We start from the raw sequence: 15,855 nt of genomic DNA, 5'->3' as shown, positions 1-15,855 counted from the left end.
AGTGAAAATCAGGCAATCAAGTCCGAGACGGTCCGGTCCATCTAGACTAATAATGAGATTAAATGACCTTTTTATCTTTTTTTCAACATCACTAGAAATCAACAAAGGTTTCATGCCTAGAACAGCGACATGATATCCTCGTTGGTCTTCTTGGGCTGACTCCCTCCGGGAGGTGGCGGCGACGTAGGGTTGTTGTTGGAAGAAAGGTCCAACCCGGCGAATCCATTCATCAGGTCTGCACTTGCACTTCCACCATTAGGAGCAGCTCCTGCTCCGCTGCTCGAGCTGGGCGCGCCATCACCGAACACGCCCAGGAGGTCGTCTAGGTTGTTACTGGGGGCTGGAGCACCGGCTGCGGGAGAATCCACTCGGACGGGGGTGCCGGCAAGACCCTCTAGTCCAGACATACCACTGCTGGGTTCATTTTGGGCAGAGGCAGGTGCACCGCCATCAAAGTCAATGTCCAGGAGATTCTCGACGTTGTTCTGGGGTTGCTGAGACGGTGTTTCGCCAGTAGCTGCCGCCGCCGCGGCTGCCGCCAAGGGGTTCTCACGTGCGTTCTCGATTTGTTCCCTGGAGAGAAGAGACTACGTTAGAATGGAAAAGCCACAAACAAACAGGGTATACGTACAGAATGGCCGCTTTTTGGACGGCGTCAGCACCGAATCTTCCCTGGCCAACAAACTGCTCGGGCGGCTTGTGGTAGACAGAGGAAAGAGTGGAGAGCTCGTTGAGGAGTTGTTCGAGGAGCGTAGGCGGGAGGGAGTGGATAGTAGTCACAATTGGCGGCTTTTCAGAAAGGACGATGTTCCTGGTGGCGTCGGGATCGCTCGTGTTAGACAGCAAGCGCCAGTACACGTAAGCGCGGTCTCGAACATCGGGGTTGTCGTTCTCTGCCGTCGCCGCCTGCAGGACCTTCTGTACAAGGCCCTGCGCTTTTTCAGGCCGTTTGAGGAACAGCTTGACAACTGCAGTGAGGATTTGCAGTTGGGTCTATGGACGGGTTAGCTTAGCCAGATCACAATGGCAAAGCGGGAGCTAAACTTACCTGCGAGAACTCTTCGTTGAACCCTTCCACAAAGCCAGCCAGAATATCACCGGCGTTGCTGATCTTCTCCGCATACTCGCCGACAATCCAGATGAGAGCCGCCCTAGCATTGGGCTCATCCAGTTCGTCAATACATTGGCAGAGAGTGGGAATGATGCCCTCGTAGCCGGGATATTTCCGGAAGATATCCTTGATCACCACAATGGCCTCTTGCACAACATAGTTGACCTTCGTGTTGATCAGGTCCAGCAGCGTGTTGACGCACTTCTCGCTGGCGCTCTCGATTTTGATGGCAACCTGGCCAATAGCCTTGACGGCCCGGCGCACAAAGTCCATATCCACTTCCAAAGCGTATTCCTTCAACTCGGCGAGAAGTTGATCCACATTTCGGTCGTTGGCTATCCGGACCATGATTTCGAGCTTCTGGAACTTGACATAGGGGGGATCGTTGTACTTGCAAAAGAACACGCGAAGCTCTTTGTTCAGGATGTCGGGTTGCTTTTGCAGAAGGAGATCGATGTTTCTCAGGGCAACATATTGCACCTCGGGAGCCGAAGACACCAGGGTCACTAAAATCAAGCCATTAACACCAAACGATCATGAGCAAAGGTATAAGAGCGGCATACCTAAAGGAGGCGCCATTTTCTTCAAATAGTTTTTGGACAAGTCAGGATTGATGTTTTTCATGTGCAAGAAAACGACCTTGACGGCAGCCAACACGACACTGGGATTGGCATGTTGAAACTGGGGCGCGACACGTTCACAGATATGTTCCGATTCTGTCACCTCGCCGGTCCTATACTCCGCGAGAGTGGTGAGGATCGTGACACGACCCCATTCCGTACACTCGTTGAGCGCCATCAGAAGCTTGCGCAGCGTGTTCGATGTCACCTTGAAGGCCTGCGTTTCGGGAGCGGCATGGTAGATCTCGGACAATGCTGTCACGGAGTTTGCGACCACCATGGGATTCGGATCACCGATCATTTCTTGCAACATCTCGAGGAAACCGTTCTCCAGACACATGGCTGGGTTGAGATCGAAAAGCTTGGCCACACAGATCGCGGCAGTCTTGCGAACATACGGCGACTCATCCCGAAGGGTCTTCCGTAGCGGCTCCTCCATGTAGTCGACCATTTTGTCTACTCGGATGCACCCCATCGTTCGGATCGCAAGTGCTCGGATAAGAGGGTTAGGATCTTCGGAATCCTGAACGAAGGTATTCACGGCGAGGATACAAAGGTCCGGGTGGGATTTGGCGTAATTCCTAATCGTCACAGACCGGGGGATCAGTATGCGTGGTAGCACCCAACCGAGCAGACGAGCACCTACATTAGGTAGAGATATACAAGCTTCTTCTGTTCCAGATCACTGGTCGCAATATTCTTAAGGACATCGGGGAAAAGGGCGGAGACATCTTTGCCTAGGGTCATGGCCATAATGGTCTTCTGGATGGACTCCTTTCTAGAACCGGGTTAGACATCATGCTCGAGCGTACGCAGCAAAAACCTAGATTATGTCGACATACCGTTCATAGGCATACTGGGATCTAGTATCTTGGTCAGCACCACCTTCCCAATGGACAGGTATCACAAGATAACCGGGGGGAAACCGCATACACAAGACCAGCTCGCAATTCAAACGTCTCTCCTTTTCTGGGCACCGCGAAGGCGCCTCTTATGCGACTCATCGCCATATTGAGAGGCAAGTACTAATGACGTCCACGTCGCTTCTTCGCAAGAAATTAGGGGCTCGAAGTTGGGTATGACAGAGCGTCCTTGCGGACCACTGCGGGGAATGTCCACGCCGACAGCTTCAGGGAGTCGAGGAACAACACGGAGTGGAAAGGGGGAGGCGTGGGAGAGGGTCGGGGATGCAAGAAACAGCCTCCTCCAGCCGAGAGATTCGAGGGGAAACGGAAGAGGAATGGGTGTGGAGAGTCGAGGGGGCGGAGAAGAAAGATGGTGGACGATGGAAGGTCAGGGAGAGAACGAGAGAGCGTCTGGGCCCAAAAGTTGTCCACAAAGCGGCTCACTAAAGTTCCCCCTCGGACTTCATCCTGCGACCAAGCAACAATCATCCTCCCAGCACGGTCGCTTGTCGACCTCCCCCCTTCAAGTGTTTTTGTAACTTTCTCTCAACCCTCGGTGGTTCCAAATATTTATCTATGGTACCTCAATTCCCTCCGTTGATACTACAGCAAGGCCAGTGATCTTAACCAAGTACCAACAGGCGAAACTACCCAACCTCCGACGCCTCTTCGTGGAGGCGCGATCGGAATCAGAAGAGAACGAATATTCTCGAACGGCGGTATGCTCCTTGAATGATTTGTCGAAAACCACTCGAACAAATATTAACTGACATCCTTGATAGTTCTACAACCTCGTCCTCTTTATATCATCGGTCGCCGTCTTTAGCCTCGTAGCTCAACGAATGGGAGGAACCAAGTCCAATCGATGAACCACAGAATATTGTGATTCATACGGATTTAAAATTGGTGGATATCGTTACATCAACTTCCCGACAGAAGACTGCTCCAGGCAGACATCCCGGAAGGACCTCTTGATCCGATAATACGTCGAACAGACCCCATCAATCCGTCCCCTCGCCATCGCTATCTAGGAATGCCAGGGTCTTGCGTCCACGATTCAACCTTCTTCGGGGCTGTGCGCTGTCGCTGCCCTCATCTCCACTCCCTGTCCCCCATCGTTTGGCGCCTTCCTGGACTAGTTCAAGATCCGCTCGGAGTTCGCGCTCCTCGCGGATCCTGTTCGCCTTTTCGACCGAATACCTGCCTCCCATTCCCGCATCTTTTAGCATCTCCTTGAGGTGTTTGATCTTGGCCTTGGGTGAGTCGTAGGGAGCCAACTCTCGCCACCACATCTTGCGGATACCACATTTGACCAGCCAGCCTTGCAACCGCTTGATCTCCGCTTCATTCGGGTCGACGTCTGCGTCCTTGGGTTTGGCTGCTGCTTTTTTCTTGCCCTTGGGTGCAGCTGCTTCAGAGCTCTTCTGTCGTTTGCGGGTAGGCTCGGGTTCCTCGTCGAGTACCACCGACATTTCGCTTTCTGAGTCGTCCTTCTGGTCTACCTTTGGCTCCTCTGATGGCTTGGTGTCTTGCTCCTTCGCATCATGCTCCTTCGCATCATCAGACACTTCGGCAGTCTTCCCCTTGGGCTTTGGCTGTAACTTCTGTCCCTGCTTTGCCTTGGACCCTTTGGTGGGCTTCTTGGCTTTCTCCTTGCCTTCGTCACTCGCTGCGTCGCTACCTTGCTCTTCATTTCCATCCTCATTTTCCTCCTCTTTATCATCTTCGGGGTCTGGCGTGCTCGCCTTCCGTCGTTTTCGCGGAGCTGAAGCATCTGCTTTGGTGCGCTTGGCGGGGTTGGATTTGGATGGAGGGGGCGAAGGAGCTTTTTCCTCTTCCTCCTCGTCGTTGGACTGTCCGGCCGCATCTTGTGATTCCTGATGCCAGGACATGGTTTCGTCAGTGATCTGAACCGATATCACAGCGAAGAATCCCAAATTAAACATACCACAGCTTCCCTAATGATCTGCTCACTCTTTGTTTTCCACGCGTTGTCGGTCTTGAAAAATCCCGGTTCGAGCTGGAGAGATTTCTCCGCTGCTAGTCGCACCCGTTTGACCGTCAATTCCTCCATGTTTCCTGTTCTGTAGATTTCGGCGACCGTGTCGCGTAGAGCTTTCTCCAGCGCATCATCGGAGGGAGCTGTCGGCTGATCGAGTTCTGATTCGGCTTCGGAGTCCGACAGAGCGTATCGAGGAGCCATGGTGATCGATGGATTTAATGCCTGGAGATCTAGAGCTCGTCCGATGATTCGTAACCACTTTGGTAGTTCGCGTTGCACCGAACGTTTGGCGCGCCGTCAAGGGCGGAGACCGCGACGCGACAGACTCGAAGCACGACCAGCGTGAGTGGCGTAAAGATAATTGGACAACAAATTAGCCGCAGGAATGGCAGAGTCAGAGAGGAGTTAGACTAGCAGGGAACTGCAAGAAAATGGCCGCAAAGCTTAGGAATCGAGAGCAAGAAGGTGATGTGTCGAACGGTCTCGGCGCATTCGATGCCTTCCCGGGATGGCGCTAAGCCGTTTGTGGACACCCCGGAGTTGATAGAGCGGCTGACAAAGCCCGGCCTTTTCCCCATTACCAATCCATCCGATTTCCATCTTTCTTTTCTTCGAATTGTTGAACCCTGTTGATTGCTTCCGTGCTCGCTGTGGTAGTTGTTGATTTGTATATATATACTGCTGCCTCATTTTCGAGTTTGTACCTGTGATTGATTCTCTGCGTGTGTCCCGAAGCGACTGGGCCCATCTACTTCTCTGATCTCTTATCTACACCTACTATTCCATACCCACCACCTACCGATCAGCGCTTTCAAGACAGAGCCGACAACGATGGCAGAAGAATCGCAACCCAAGCCATTCAAGCCGCTTTTCCCACATCAGCCCGCGGCCACTGCCAGCTCCTCGACCGACTCCAAGAAAGACGATGACTCGACGACCAAACTAGCCAACGGCCTTGTCCTGGACAAAGATGGGAAACCGTAAGTTCAACCCAGCTGGGACTCCCCCCTCCAAGGAGGCCCTATCAGCGATAAACAGGCATTAACACATAACCTCATAGATGCCGACTCTGCACCTCCGCCGCATCCTGGCGCGCCATGACCAAGCAAGCCAAAGCCCCCGCAGCGGCCGCTTCAACCACGACCTCAACCAACGACTCCGTCGCAAAACCACCCACTTCCTCCGAATCAAAGCCGACATCCCTCCCCGCCCCAACGCAGAACGAATGCCCACCAGACGTCGAGAAGCTCGGTCGGTCGACCTGGACGCTCCTCCACTCCATGACGGCGACGTATCCGACGAAAGCGACGCCGGAGCAGCAGACGGAGATGCGCTCGTTCCTGAAACTCTTCTCGCGTCTGTATCCGTGCTGGGTGTGCGCGGACGATTTCCGCACGTGGATGGCCGAGCCGAGTGGGAAGAATGAGCCGCGGTTAGGCGGCCGGTCGGATTTCGGGACGTGGATGTGTGAGGCGCATAATGAGGTGAATCGGAAGCTGGGGAAGAAGGAGTTTGATTGTCGGTTCTGGGAGGAGCGGTGGAGGACCGGCTGGAAGGATGGCAGATGTGATTGAGACTCTGCGTGCTCGTTGGGGAATGCGAACTGTTGTCAAGGCATTCCATTCTGTATGATATTGTACGATGACATTTTAGATAGACACGGAACACTCCTATGTATAATTACTGTGAAATAGATCATAACTCTACTCTATTCTTTCATTTTATTTGGTATTCAACAGTTCGGATGCATTGCAGAAAAGAAAAAGAAAAGAAAAACCAAGTTAACATAGCTAACGTCGCTGAGTAATTATCGGAGACAACAGATCCATACATCTAGTAGAGAGCAGCCCCCGGCGCTACGCCTCAGTTCCACACACGGACATACATTTGTATCTGGGTTGGTTAAAGGGGCGAAATTACAGGAGTGAAAGTGAAGAAGATTCGGGCCTAGTCATTCTTCAAAACTGGCCGGGCACGAACAAGCGCAGTCCGCTGGCCGGCGCACCGATCTCGGTCACTTCGGATACCCGACACACGGTGCCCTTGTACTGTTCATGATACTTGGCTCCGCTGAAGGGGTCCGAAACACTGGGAGATCCGCTGTAGATGGGAGTGAACGAGGCAGCACAGATGTCGAACTCGGCAAACTGGTCGAATTCGATGTCGATCTTGTCCTGCGGGCTGCGCTCGCACTGGGCTTTGATCTTCTTGGCCTGTTTCTTAGTTAGCTTTCAAATTCACCTTATTAACTGCGTGGCGAGACTGACCTGTTCAAGAAGCTTAGGGGAACCGCCGTTGGCCAGCATGCGGTTAGCAAAGCTGAGAGCCGATGAGTAGTTCTTGTTGGCGAACGAGAACTTCATGGCAGCCATCAGAGCGAGCTGACGATGAGCCACCTCCAACTTGGGGATTGTGAAGTAGGCAGAGAGCTCAAGGCTTCGCTTGAGGCCCTCGGGGTTATCCGTCGAGAGAGAGCGGCGCTCCAACTCAATGGACATGGCGACAATGTATTCGCGGGCAGTCTCGATGACCTTCTTGGCCTGTTCAACCTCTGCTTCTGAGGACACGGTGTTCACCAAGACGGAGTGCAGGATGCGCTTGAAGATCTTGACTCCGTCTTCCAGTTTGTTGGCCCTCATGGCAGCGTAACCTTCTTGTAGGTCGACGCTGGCAATCGTTTCCAAATCCCGGGGAATGGCGGGCAGAACCTTGCGGCTGTCGGTTTCATCAACAGTCCGACGCACGTAGTTCACCAAAGGAGGAAGACCAGCCGTGGCAGGCAGATACGTCTTCGAAGCCTTGTAAATTTCGAGGAAACGGGGCTTGAGAGGGGTGAAGTTAACAGCGCCAACCTGGCGATTCAGAAGCTGCATGGCAGAGTCGAAGGACCCGGCGGCAACGTGGTCTGCCGCGAGAGGGGAATTCCGAGCCCAAAGGTCGGCTTCAGTGCTGCCTGCACCGGCCTCTGCGCTGTCCACATTCACAAAGTCAACGTCTTCCTCGACGTTGATCTCCTCTCCCATATCCCAGCCGCCAACATCCTCCTCGTCATCTTCCAAGGTTTCTTGAGCCGCAACGGCTTCCTCTTCCTCCTCGGGTTCGTAGCCAATAGCACCAGTGTCGTCATCAACCGCACCGACCTCTCCGAGCAGTGCTTTTTCGAAAGACGAGTGGGCAGCAGCCTTGACAGGCCAGTTTGCCTTGAAAGTGGGAGCGATGGGATGCGGCACCCGCGAAGGCTCGTCGACATTCGGCAGGGTGATCTGGTCTTCCGTCAGGCCAGAAGCCTCGAGAATGGATTCGGCTTCCTCGGTCAGGCCATGGGCCTTTGCAGTGAGATACGCCAAGGGATCTACAAAAAAGATTAGCGGAAATGCCACCCGTGATCATCTTGGTGCACTTACATAGATCAACTTCCTTGTACATCTGGATTCGATCCTCGATGTCACCCCGGTAAATAGCGTTCTGGAAGCGAGAGGTGAAATCGCCACGATGTTCAGCGATTTTGGCCATTCGTGACAGCTTCTCCTGGTCACCAGTGGACAGATACAGGAAAGACAACTTATCGAAGTTTCTCTGCTTCTGGTAGGCCATTTCTACCGTCTGGTGGTTACCATGAGCCAAGGCCTCTGTTCCAAGTCGGCTCCACAGGTTAGGACGGTCCAACTCTCTCGCCATCTCAATGGCGACATCAAGGTTACCACACTGGAGAGCGAGCTCGAAACGTGTCTGAGGATCCTGCACAAATTGCAGTGCAATCTCGGGGTAACCCTTCTTCTGCAGATAAGAGATGATGCTTTGACCGACCAAGCTGGATGTCTTGATGATCTGGAGCATCTCGTCATAGTTTCTCTTCACCAGAGACAACTTGAAACGATATTCCGTGGGATCGATTTCGAGAACTCTAGGCTTGGCGTTACGGTCAAGGCAGTAGACACTTCGGCCCTTGACCTTGACGAGGTAAACGGTGTGTTCGAGGGTGCGGATAATACCGTTGTCACTGGCCATGGTTAGATGTGATGCCTTGCGTTATCAATAAAAGGAACTTACCCATTCAAAAGAGAATACTTCACATGGTTCAAAGTGGAGTAAAGAAGGACCCCAGCATCGTCCCAAGCCGCACTCTTGATCCGAATCGTCTCGTGTAATGTGCTCACTTGTTCCAAGGTCTTGGTGACAATTGTGACATTATGCTTGCTCAGCAGAGCTGCATAGAGGCCATCGTTAGACCAAACGACATATTTGACGCCGGCAACCGCCAGCTCAGCGAGTTGCTTCTTCTGCTGGATGTCGAAGAGGACGACATGAGTGGGAGTAATGAAGAGGAGGCAGCCAGTTCCACCGAAGTAGATGTCAGTTGTTCCGGCCGGGGGTTTGATCGTCTTCGTCGTCGAATTGCTCAGATCCTTGATATCCACCTGCTGGTTGGCCGGGTTAAAGACAGCAAATCGGTTACGGGCAACGAAAACCGCCGAAGAAGCCTGGCCCCGCTTGACGTCGGTGGGTTCAACAGCTCCAGTGGCATCTCTTGGCAGATGGATCAACTCATAGATGCCACCGTCTGTGGGCGAAGTGACCAAGATGGCCCGCTCAGCGGGGTTGTAGGAAACCGTTCTAGGCGGCACCCAGGCGGACCCAAGCTTGCGCAATGAGAGCATTGGCGGAGATTCGACGTTCTTGGCGAAGTCGTAAGATTTGACATGCTTCTCCTTGGTGATGTAGAAAAGCTGGTTCTGGTAAACTGCAGACGCAGGTCTCTCTCGCTCCAATTTGAAAACCATGACACCGGTGTCGTGGCCCGCGGCGAAAAGGTTGATCTCAGGGTGGGCGGCGATGACCCAGAATCGGTCCATATCCCGTTTAAATGACTGCACGGAGGTTCGCTTGTTCAAGTCCCATACTCGGATCGTCTTGTCTTCGCCAACGGAAAGAATCAGGTCTTGGTGCGGGTGGAACAGACAGGCGGAGGCATTCTGGAAGTGGCCACGGCAAGTATCGACCTCCCATGCTTTCGTATCTGCCAGGTGTCAGCGATGTCTTTGAATACCACAGACTATACAGCATCCATCACGTACCACTCATCCTCCACAACTTGATGAGGCGATCGTCACCGGCAGAGACAATCAGAGGAAGGGAGGGGTGGAAGGACACCCAATTGACACCACGGTCATGGCCCTCCAACACAAACTTCACAACCGCATCGGTGTTTCCGAACATGTCCGCTTGGCTGGGGTTGGCGCGAGCCATCTGATCTTCGAACGAAATCGTAGTGGGCGCCGAGTGCTTCTTCCGCAGTCCGGAAATGTCCCAAATGCGAACGGACTGATCCAGGGAGGCGGAGGCAATCAGGTCTTCGGTCGGGTGGAATTGCGCGCACATCACGTAATGGTTGTGGCCGGTCATCGTACAGACTAGAGATTGTATATCAGCCCTGCTCCAACCCAATTGCAAGAAATCGACTTACTCAACGAGCGGTTCTGCCAGTTCCATATCCGGATCGTCTGATCATCCGACGCGGAGAGAATCCAGGGGAGTTCGTGATGGAAGAAGACCGTCCGCACGTAGTCCAGATGGCCATTGAGTGTGAACAGACATCTCCGAGTCTGGTAGCTCCAAACTTTGATCTTGTAGTCATCACCGCCGGACACGAAGAGGGGCTGGGTCGGGTGGAAGTCAATGCCTCGAACGGGGCCGTCGTGTTCCTCAAAGCGGTCGATGAGAGTACCCATGCGGTAGTCCCATAGCTGGATAGTCGACGAATGAAGAGATACTAGAATCCATGGCCTGCCACGGGACGGAAGTCAGCAGTTGCCATATGCGACGCGTGGACTCGTCCATCGCTCCGTTCATGCATGTTGTCCACTAACCGTTTAGGATGGAAGGCAATTCCTTTGGCTCTGGAAGATTTGGACTCAAACTGTACATGAGATGATGGTGAGTAGCGGTCCTTGGAGGAGGGCAGGGCGAGTGATATAGGATCAGGGGGCAAACCCGGGGTAAACGGACCTTGGTGAGCATGTTTGGGGAGGACTGCATCTTGAAGGAGTGTTGGCCGGAGCCGCACCATAGAGAGGCAAGCTCCGCTCGCTAATCACAAAGAAAATACCGGAGAAGGCGACCACCTCATCCACTGCGACAGGCAGGCAGAATGGCAGGGGATTGCGGCAAGGTGAGGTCGTGGATCGTCTAGCCAGACAGTCTGGACAACTAACTGGTAACAGCCGGCAACAAGCAGACCAGACTAAGGGACGGGGGCGGTAGAGTAACGTGGACTTAATGGCCGTAAGCGAGGCCTGAGAGCCAATCATGGCCCCGGCGGTGAGAGCGCCTCCGATGGGTGCCTCGACACCTGAGGCCCCCATGACATACCCTTCGGTGGGATTCGGACCTGTTCTCCTTCTATACGCTTCGTACGCTCTCGCCTCGCGGGGTAGCCGTCGTTCCATAAGATGTGATCGTCCCCCTTCCGTGCTCTTGAGAGCTTTGAACTCCTGGAAGAACTCAGATCTATCTTCGCATCCCCTCTCTCCTCCCCTCGCTCTATCGCCGACTCTATACTTTCATCGTGAAGTCTTGAGCGGTCGCATTCCGTGCTCAAATCGTCTTCCACTTATCTGATCTACGCACGCAGCTTCCAATTTGGCATGAGGGTGATATATTCATTGCGATCTTTCTATACCTTGGACCCAGGCTAGTGCGACATGAGCGACATTTTTGGAACGAACCCATCCATTTCGAATCCGACGCAAGTCCAACTTCCATGGGATCAAAACAGTCGGCTGTCCAACACATCTTATTTGGAAGACAATCCGGACACTCTCTCCGATGAAGGACTATTCCTAATCGAAGACCCTTCCGCTCATGGTCCCGAGCCCGGCACCAACGCCGTGGTAGTCCAGCCATACGAGATTGAGGAGCCAGAGGATGACCCTAGCGAAATAACCTCGACGACGGGCGCTACCGGAAAAGGCCAACCTGATCTGGTTGGCTCCTTGGAGGACCTTCACTGCGACTCGGACAGCACGAATCCACGGCTTGTCCAGCGCCCGAGAAGAGGCAGAAAGAGGAAGCCAAACACCACTGTCGCAGGGCCCTCTGCCGCATACCAACGGGAACACATAGGCACTCTTGATGCGCAATACGAGGAAGGGTCACTGAGCCCGAAAAGACGACGCAGGGGAAGCAGTCTATCACCCCCCGAACTCAGCGAGGCCGGGTCAAGCGACAGCTTTACCCCGGAATCTCCATTTACTGATGGAAGCACAACGAGCGCATCAGATGTATTTAATGCCCCGGAGTTAATGGATCTGGATTGAATATATGTTATGACCGAGCATGAACTATGCGATCTGATCGTAGCATCGACATTCCATCGAGCATGGGCCATCCACGTGACCTATCGCAGGGCCCGACCAGACCGGAGTCTATATGACGTCACTCGGCCCTCATCGACCGTCGCCCACTTCGACGACCTGCAAGAGGCTCTGCATGTTATGGATCTTCCTGTAGCCTATTATTGAATACACCCATTCCTTCGAAACCCCTTGATTACATCCATTGGAATTTTTGGCCTTTCCTTTGATGGAAGTATCCTCACACAATGGCACCCACTCGAACTTCATCGCGTCAAGCCGCTCAGAAAGCAAAAGAGGCCATGGCGGCTGCTCCAGACACCAAACCTCGAGGTGGAGCGGGCACGAAGCGTAAAGAGGCGTCGGACAAAGGGCCTGCTCCCAAAAAAGAGAAGAAGAATGACCAATCCCAAGCACCAAAGGAAGTAAACGAGCAGGAGCAGGCAGCGGAACCACCGAAACAGGTAGAAGAGGATAAGCCAGTGCCCGCGCATGACGAGCAAAAGCAACAAGCAGCAGAGGAGCCAAATGCTGGACACAAAGAGAAGCAGACGCAGGAAACGTCACCGGAAGCTAGCGCTGAAGCCGATGAATCTGCAGGTGCGAATATATACAGCTACATAACCTCCAAGTCTAATATGATCCATGCTTACGTTTTGATTCATGTGCACAGAGTCTGCTCAAAAACCAGCTCCGGAGCATGAAGTTGAGAATGGGGTCAAAAAGTCCCCAAAGAGAGAAGACGTCGTTACTTCGAATATTCTCGAAAAGGGTATCATCTACTTCTTCTACCGCCCCCGCGTCAATACCTCAGAACCGCATGGCATGAGCGAAATTGCTCGGAGCTTTTTTGTACTGCGACCTACTCCATTGGGAGCCACACTTGGTGAAGACCAAGGCACGGTGGAAGCTGGCTCAAAATGTCGCCTGATGGCTCTTCCGAAGAAGAAGTTCCCCACAAGTGGAAGTGAGAAGGATATGGGATTTGTGGAGAAGGCAGATCAGTCAATGCAAGCGCTACATGATAGTTTTATGGCGGGCGAGACGTACGAGACTGCCACCCAAGGTCAGCGCAGTGCCCAAGAGGCCAGACCGTTCGCCGAAGGGGTCTATGCAATCACGTCCGCAAAACGCGCCTCGCACTTGGCTTACATCCTCACCATTCCCGACAAGATCGGAACTCTTCAAGAAGACTTTGGTCTTCATGGACGCGGTAGCTGGATTGTGCAGTCTAAAAACCCCAAGCATCCGGGCCCCTCATACGCAGCTCTTCCCCAAGGGCCGGAGTATCCTGAACAGTAAGGCTTTATCCTACCCTGCGCCGAGAGTTTTCTTCCTGGTTTACAGCATCTAATTATCGGGGACAGGGTTCGCGAGAAGTTCGGTGACTATCGCTGGAAGCCATTGGAGCCCGAGTTCATTGATTATCCGAATGCTCAATTCCTCATGATTGGCGATACCTCGAATGAGCTGGGTAAAGCCGCCACTGCCGACCCGGAGGACAAACAGGATGGAGAAGAGCAGCCTGGCGAAGAGCTTGAAAAGTTCGAGCATGAGAATGAAGAACGAGTGGAGTCGCTGCGAGGTATGTTTCCTCAATTCCTTTGCCGTCGATGTCGTATCCACTCGCTAAGATCGTCCGCCACCCACAGGCGATGACACTGTGTACGAAGACCTCGGATTGGATGCCAAGAAGTATCCAAAGGTACCCACGACTTGGACAGCGTCGTAGCTGGAACAGAGAGGGTTTGGCGAGTCATGGGAGTGGTTGAAGTCATGCAGAAGTAGGAAGCAGGATGTGATCCTGGCCAGTCCGACGTACTGGCCTCTCGAGCACCTGGCAGTTAATTTAAAAGTTGAATTGTATTGTTCACTCGATGCCAATGAGAGTCTCCTCGTGTCAGTCTAATTGTGCCACCAACACTAGCATCGAGCGAATGGCAGGCGCGATCGTCACCACGTTCGACTTGGTGGTCTTGGCCATCATCATCTCCTCATCGCCATCCCTAGGTTGCATCGGCCCGACGCGATCGAGGCAGTATTTAGTAATTCACTCCCTACCAATAGATTTACAACTATATTTTTTTATCTCTCTCTCTATCTCTAATCCCCCTCCCAACGCTGACCATGAGATTGACCATCTTCGCAGCGACTCTGCCTCTCTCAGCAGCTGTGACGGCGCTTTCCCTCCCCTCGCGTGCCAATCACATTGTCAATCAGACGACCTGTGGGAGCACGAAATATGCATACACCGGTCTAGAAGGCTATGGCTTCATTCCGGCCGATGCACTCGACAAATACGGAGATACACTGGGAGGCATTGGCAGCTCGGCGGCCATTGACCAGGCTTCTTGGCGCCAAACAGGCCGTGATGCATTTGAAGGCATTGCCTACTGTCTGCCTGATCGTGGCTGGTCCATTGAACCCTCTCACGTAGAACTCTGATCCATGCTTCTAACACCGACCCAGGAACACCAATGGCACCATTAACTTCCAGCCACGCATCCACAAGATAGGGCTTTCTCTTCGCCTTGCCCGCAATGCGTCGGCACAGCATCCGTCCAAGCCCAACCTTGGTCTCAAGTATCTCGATACCATCCTTCTCACCGACCCCAAGGGTCAGCCGCTCACTGGCCTCGACGCCGACGATACCGGCGCCGCCTCATACTCCGGCTTCCCTCCCCTGCCGGTAGCAAGCTACGTCGGCGATGGCTTCGGGGGCTCTGGACCCGGCGGCAAGAGAGTCTCGGTCGACGCCGAGGGACTCGTCCTGGACCCAGCCGACCACGGGTTCTGGGTCTCCGACGAATACGGACCCTACGTGTACAAGTTCACACCGACAGGAAAGATGGTGCAGGCAATCCGGCCCCCGGATGCTATTCTCCCTCATCGCAACTCCACGGTCAGCTTCAGTGCCGCCAGCCCACCGCTGTACGATCCCGATCACCTGCCCGTCCCGGAGGACCCGAAGACAGGACGCAACAACAACCAAGGCCTCGAGGCGCTGAGTCTCTCTGCCGACGGGAAAACCCTGTACACGATGATGCAGTCTGCCCTGAACCAGGAGGGCGGTCCCAAGAAGAAGAATCGACAGCCTGCGCGGTTCCTCGCGTACGACCTTTCCATGGACACGCCCACCCTCAAGCACGAGTACGCCGTTGTTCTGCCCAAGTACCATGACTACACGAAAGACGACAAAGAAGACCCCATGCGTGTCGCCTCGCAGTCCGAGATTCTGGCCCTCCCGACGGGCGACTTCTTGATTCTCTCTCGTGACTCGAACTTCGGTCACGGTCAGGACAACACTCGCTCCGTATACCGAAACGTCGACGTCTTCTCAATCTCTAACGCTACGACGGACTTGAAGGGCAAGTATGACGAGGTTGGCGCGTCCATCGCCTCCAAGAAGGGCGCGCTAAACAAGGACGTCACCCCCGTCGAGTACTGCCCATTCCTGGACTTCAACGTGGATGCGGAGCTGGCGAAGTTTGGCTTGCATAACGGTGGGGACCAGGATGCTGGGCTGCTGAATGAGAAGTGGGAGAGCCTGGCACTGGTTCCGACGGGCTCGTCGCCAGGTGGCAAGGGCAGGAAAGAGTACTTCTTGTTCAGCTTTAGTGATAACGATTTTATGACCCAGGATGGTAAGTGGACCTTTGCCTCGGTTTGCTTTGTTTCTTTTTATGATCTGGTAGTGTGTGAGACGGTGAAGCTAATGATTTCGCATAGGGTATATGAATTTTGGTCAGTTCAAGTACTCCGACGAGTCGGGATATGATATCGATAACCAGGTGCTGGTTTTCAGGGTGGAATTCTAAGAATTTACAGAAGCTGAACACCTGTACATAACGAACGTTGCATTATT

The 15,855-nt window shown here is 53.5% G+C and overlaps 7 protein-coding genes across 7 annotated transcripts; 4 read left to right on the top strand and 3 right to left on the bottom strand.

The window, feature by feature from the left end:
* Positions 1 to 116: 116 nt before the first annotated feature.
* On the bottom strand, positions 117 to 3,036 carry P170DRAFT_403236 (putative AP-1 adaptor complex subunit beta; the record flags this gene model as incomplete). Its single annotated transcript, XM_024846466.1, has 7 exons — positions 2,665 to 3,036; positions 2,574 to 2,594; positions 2,378 to 2,509; positions 1,675 to 2,312; positions 1,049 to 1,617; positions 632 to 993; positions 117 to 573 (listed from the first exon to the last, which is right to left on the bottom strand). The coding sequence occupies exons 1-7, from the start codon at positions 2,739 to 2,741 to the stop codon at positions 117 to 119; spliced, it is 2,256 nt and encodes a 751-aa protein (XP_024708058.1). The 5' UTR covers positions 2,742 to 3,036.
* P170DRAFT_111858 (uncharacterized protein) lies at positions 2,663 to 3,413 on the top strand. Its single transcript, XM_024842319.1, has 2 exons — positions 2,663 to 3,215; positions 3,278 to 3,413. The coding sequence occupies exon 1, from the start codon at positions 2,810 to 2,812 to the stop codon at positions 3,173 to 3,175; it is 366 nt and encodes a 121-aa protein (XP_024708057.1). The 5' UTR covers positions 2,663 to 2,809; the 3' UTR covers positions 3,176 to 3,215; positions 3,278 to 3,413.
* A 76-nt stretch (positions 3,414 to 3,489) lies between these two features.
* P170DRAFT_434474 (putative transcriptional regulator) lies at positions 3,490 to 5,080 on the bottom strand. Its single transcript, XM_024848724.1, has 2 exons — positions 4,585 to 5,080; positions 3,490 to 4,513 (listed from the first exon to the last, which is right to left on the bottom strand). The coding sequence occupies exons 1-2, from the start codon at positions 4,837 to 4,839 to the stop codon at positions 3,638 to 3,640; spliced, it is 1,131 nt and encodes a 376-aa protein (XP_024708056.1). The 5' UTR covers positions 4,840 to 5,080; the 3' UTR covers positions 3,490 to 3,637.
* Positions 5,081 to 5,231: 151 nt separating this feature from the next.
* P170DRAFT_378850 (flavin-linked sulfhydryl oxidase) lies at positions 5,232 to 6,337 on the top strand. Its single transcript, XM_024845465.1, has 2 exons — positions 5,232 to 5,618; positions 5,699 to 6,337. Exons 1-2 carry the CDS (start codon positions 5,470 to 5,472, stop codon positions 6,210 to 6,212), a joined length of 663 nt encoding a protein of 220 aa, XP_024708055.1. The 5' UTR covers positions 5,232 to 5,469; the 3' UTR covers positions 6,213 to 6,337.
* Positions 6,338 to 6,365: 28 nt separating this feature from the next.
* On the bottom strand, positions 6,366 to 10,857 carry P170DRAFT_507497 (coatomer subunit alpha). The gene is made up of 8 exons (XM_024854492.1): positions 10,645 to 10,857; positions 10,506 to 10,555; positions 10,103 to 10,422; positions 9,714 to 10,049; positions 8,689 to 9,655; positions 8,043 to 8,638; positions 6,906 to 7,990; positions 6,366 to 6,851 (listed from the first exon to the last, which is right to left on the bottom strand). The coding sequence occupies exons 1-8, from the start codon at positions 10,672 to 10,674 to the stop codon at positions 6,597 to 6,599; spliced, it is 3,639 nt and encodes a 1,212-aa protein (XP_024708054.1). The 5' UTR covers positions 10,675 to 10,857; the 3' UTR covers positions 6,366 to 6,596.
* A 482-nt stretch (positions 10,858 to 11,339) lies between these two features.
* Positions 11,340 to 11,954, top strand: P170DRAFT_472644 (uncharacterized protein; the record flags this gene model as incomplete). Its single annotated transcript, XM_024852968.1, has 1 exon — positions 11,340 to 11,954. One exon carries the CDS (start codon positions 11,340 to 11,342, stop codon positions 11,952 to 11,954), a length of 615 nt encoding a protein of 204 aa, XP_024708053.1.
* A 284-nt stretch (positions 11,955 to 12,238) lies between these two features.
* Positions 12,239 to 15,808, top strand: P170DRAFT_423586 (uncharacterized protein; the record flags this gene model as incomplete). Its single annotated transcript, XM_024847513.1, has 6 exons — positions 12,239 to 12,590; positions 12,664 to 13,288; positions 13,358 to 13,575; positions 14,140 to 14,404; positions 14,460 to 15,634; positions 15,720 to 15,808. 6 exons carry the CDS (start codon positions 12,239 to 12,241, stop codon positions 15,806 to 15,808), a joined length of 2,724 nt encoding a protein of 907 aa, XP_024708052.1.
* Positions 15,809 to 15,855: the final 47 nt, after the last annotated feature.

This window comes from Aspergillus steynii (genome assembly GCF_002849105.1).
Source record: "Aspergillus steynii IBT 23096 chromosome Unknown P170scaffold_2, whole genome shotgun sequence".
Lineage (NCBI taxonomy): Eukaryota > Fungi > Ascomycota > Eurotiomycetes > Eurotiales > Aspergillaceae > Aspergillus > Aspergillus steynii.
The sequence above is the reverse complement of the archived record's forward strand: the minus strand, read 5'-3'. Positions and strand labels throughout refer to the sequence as shown.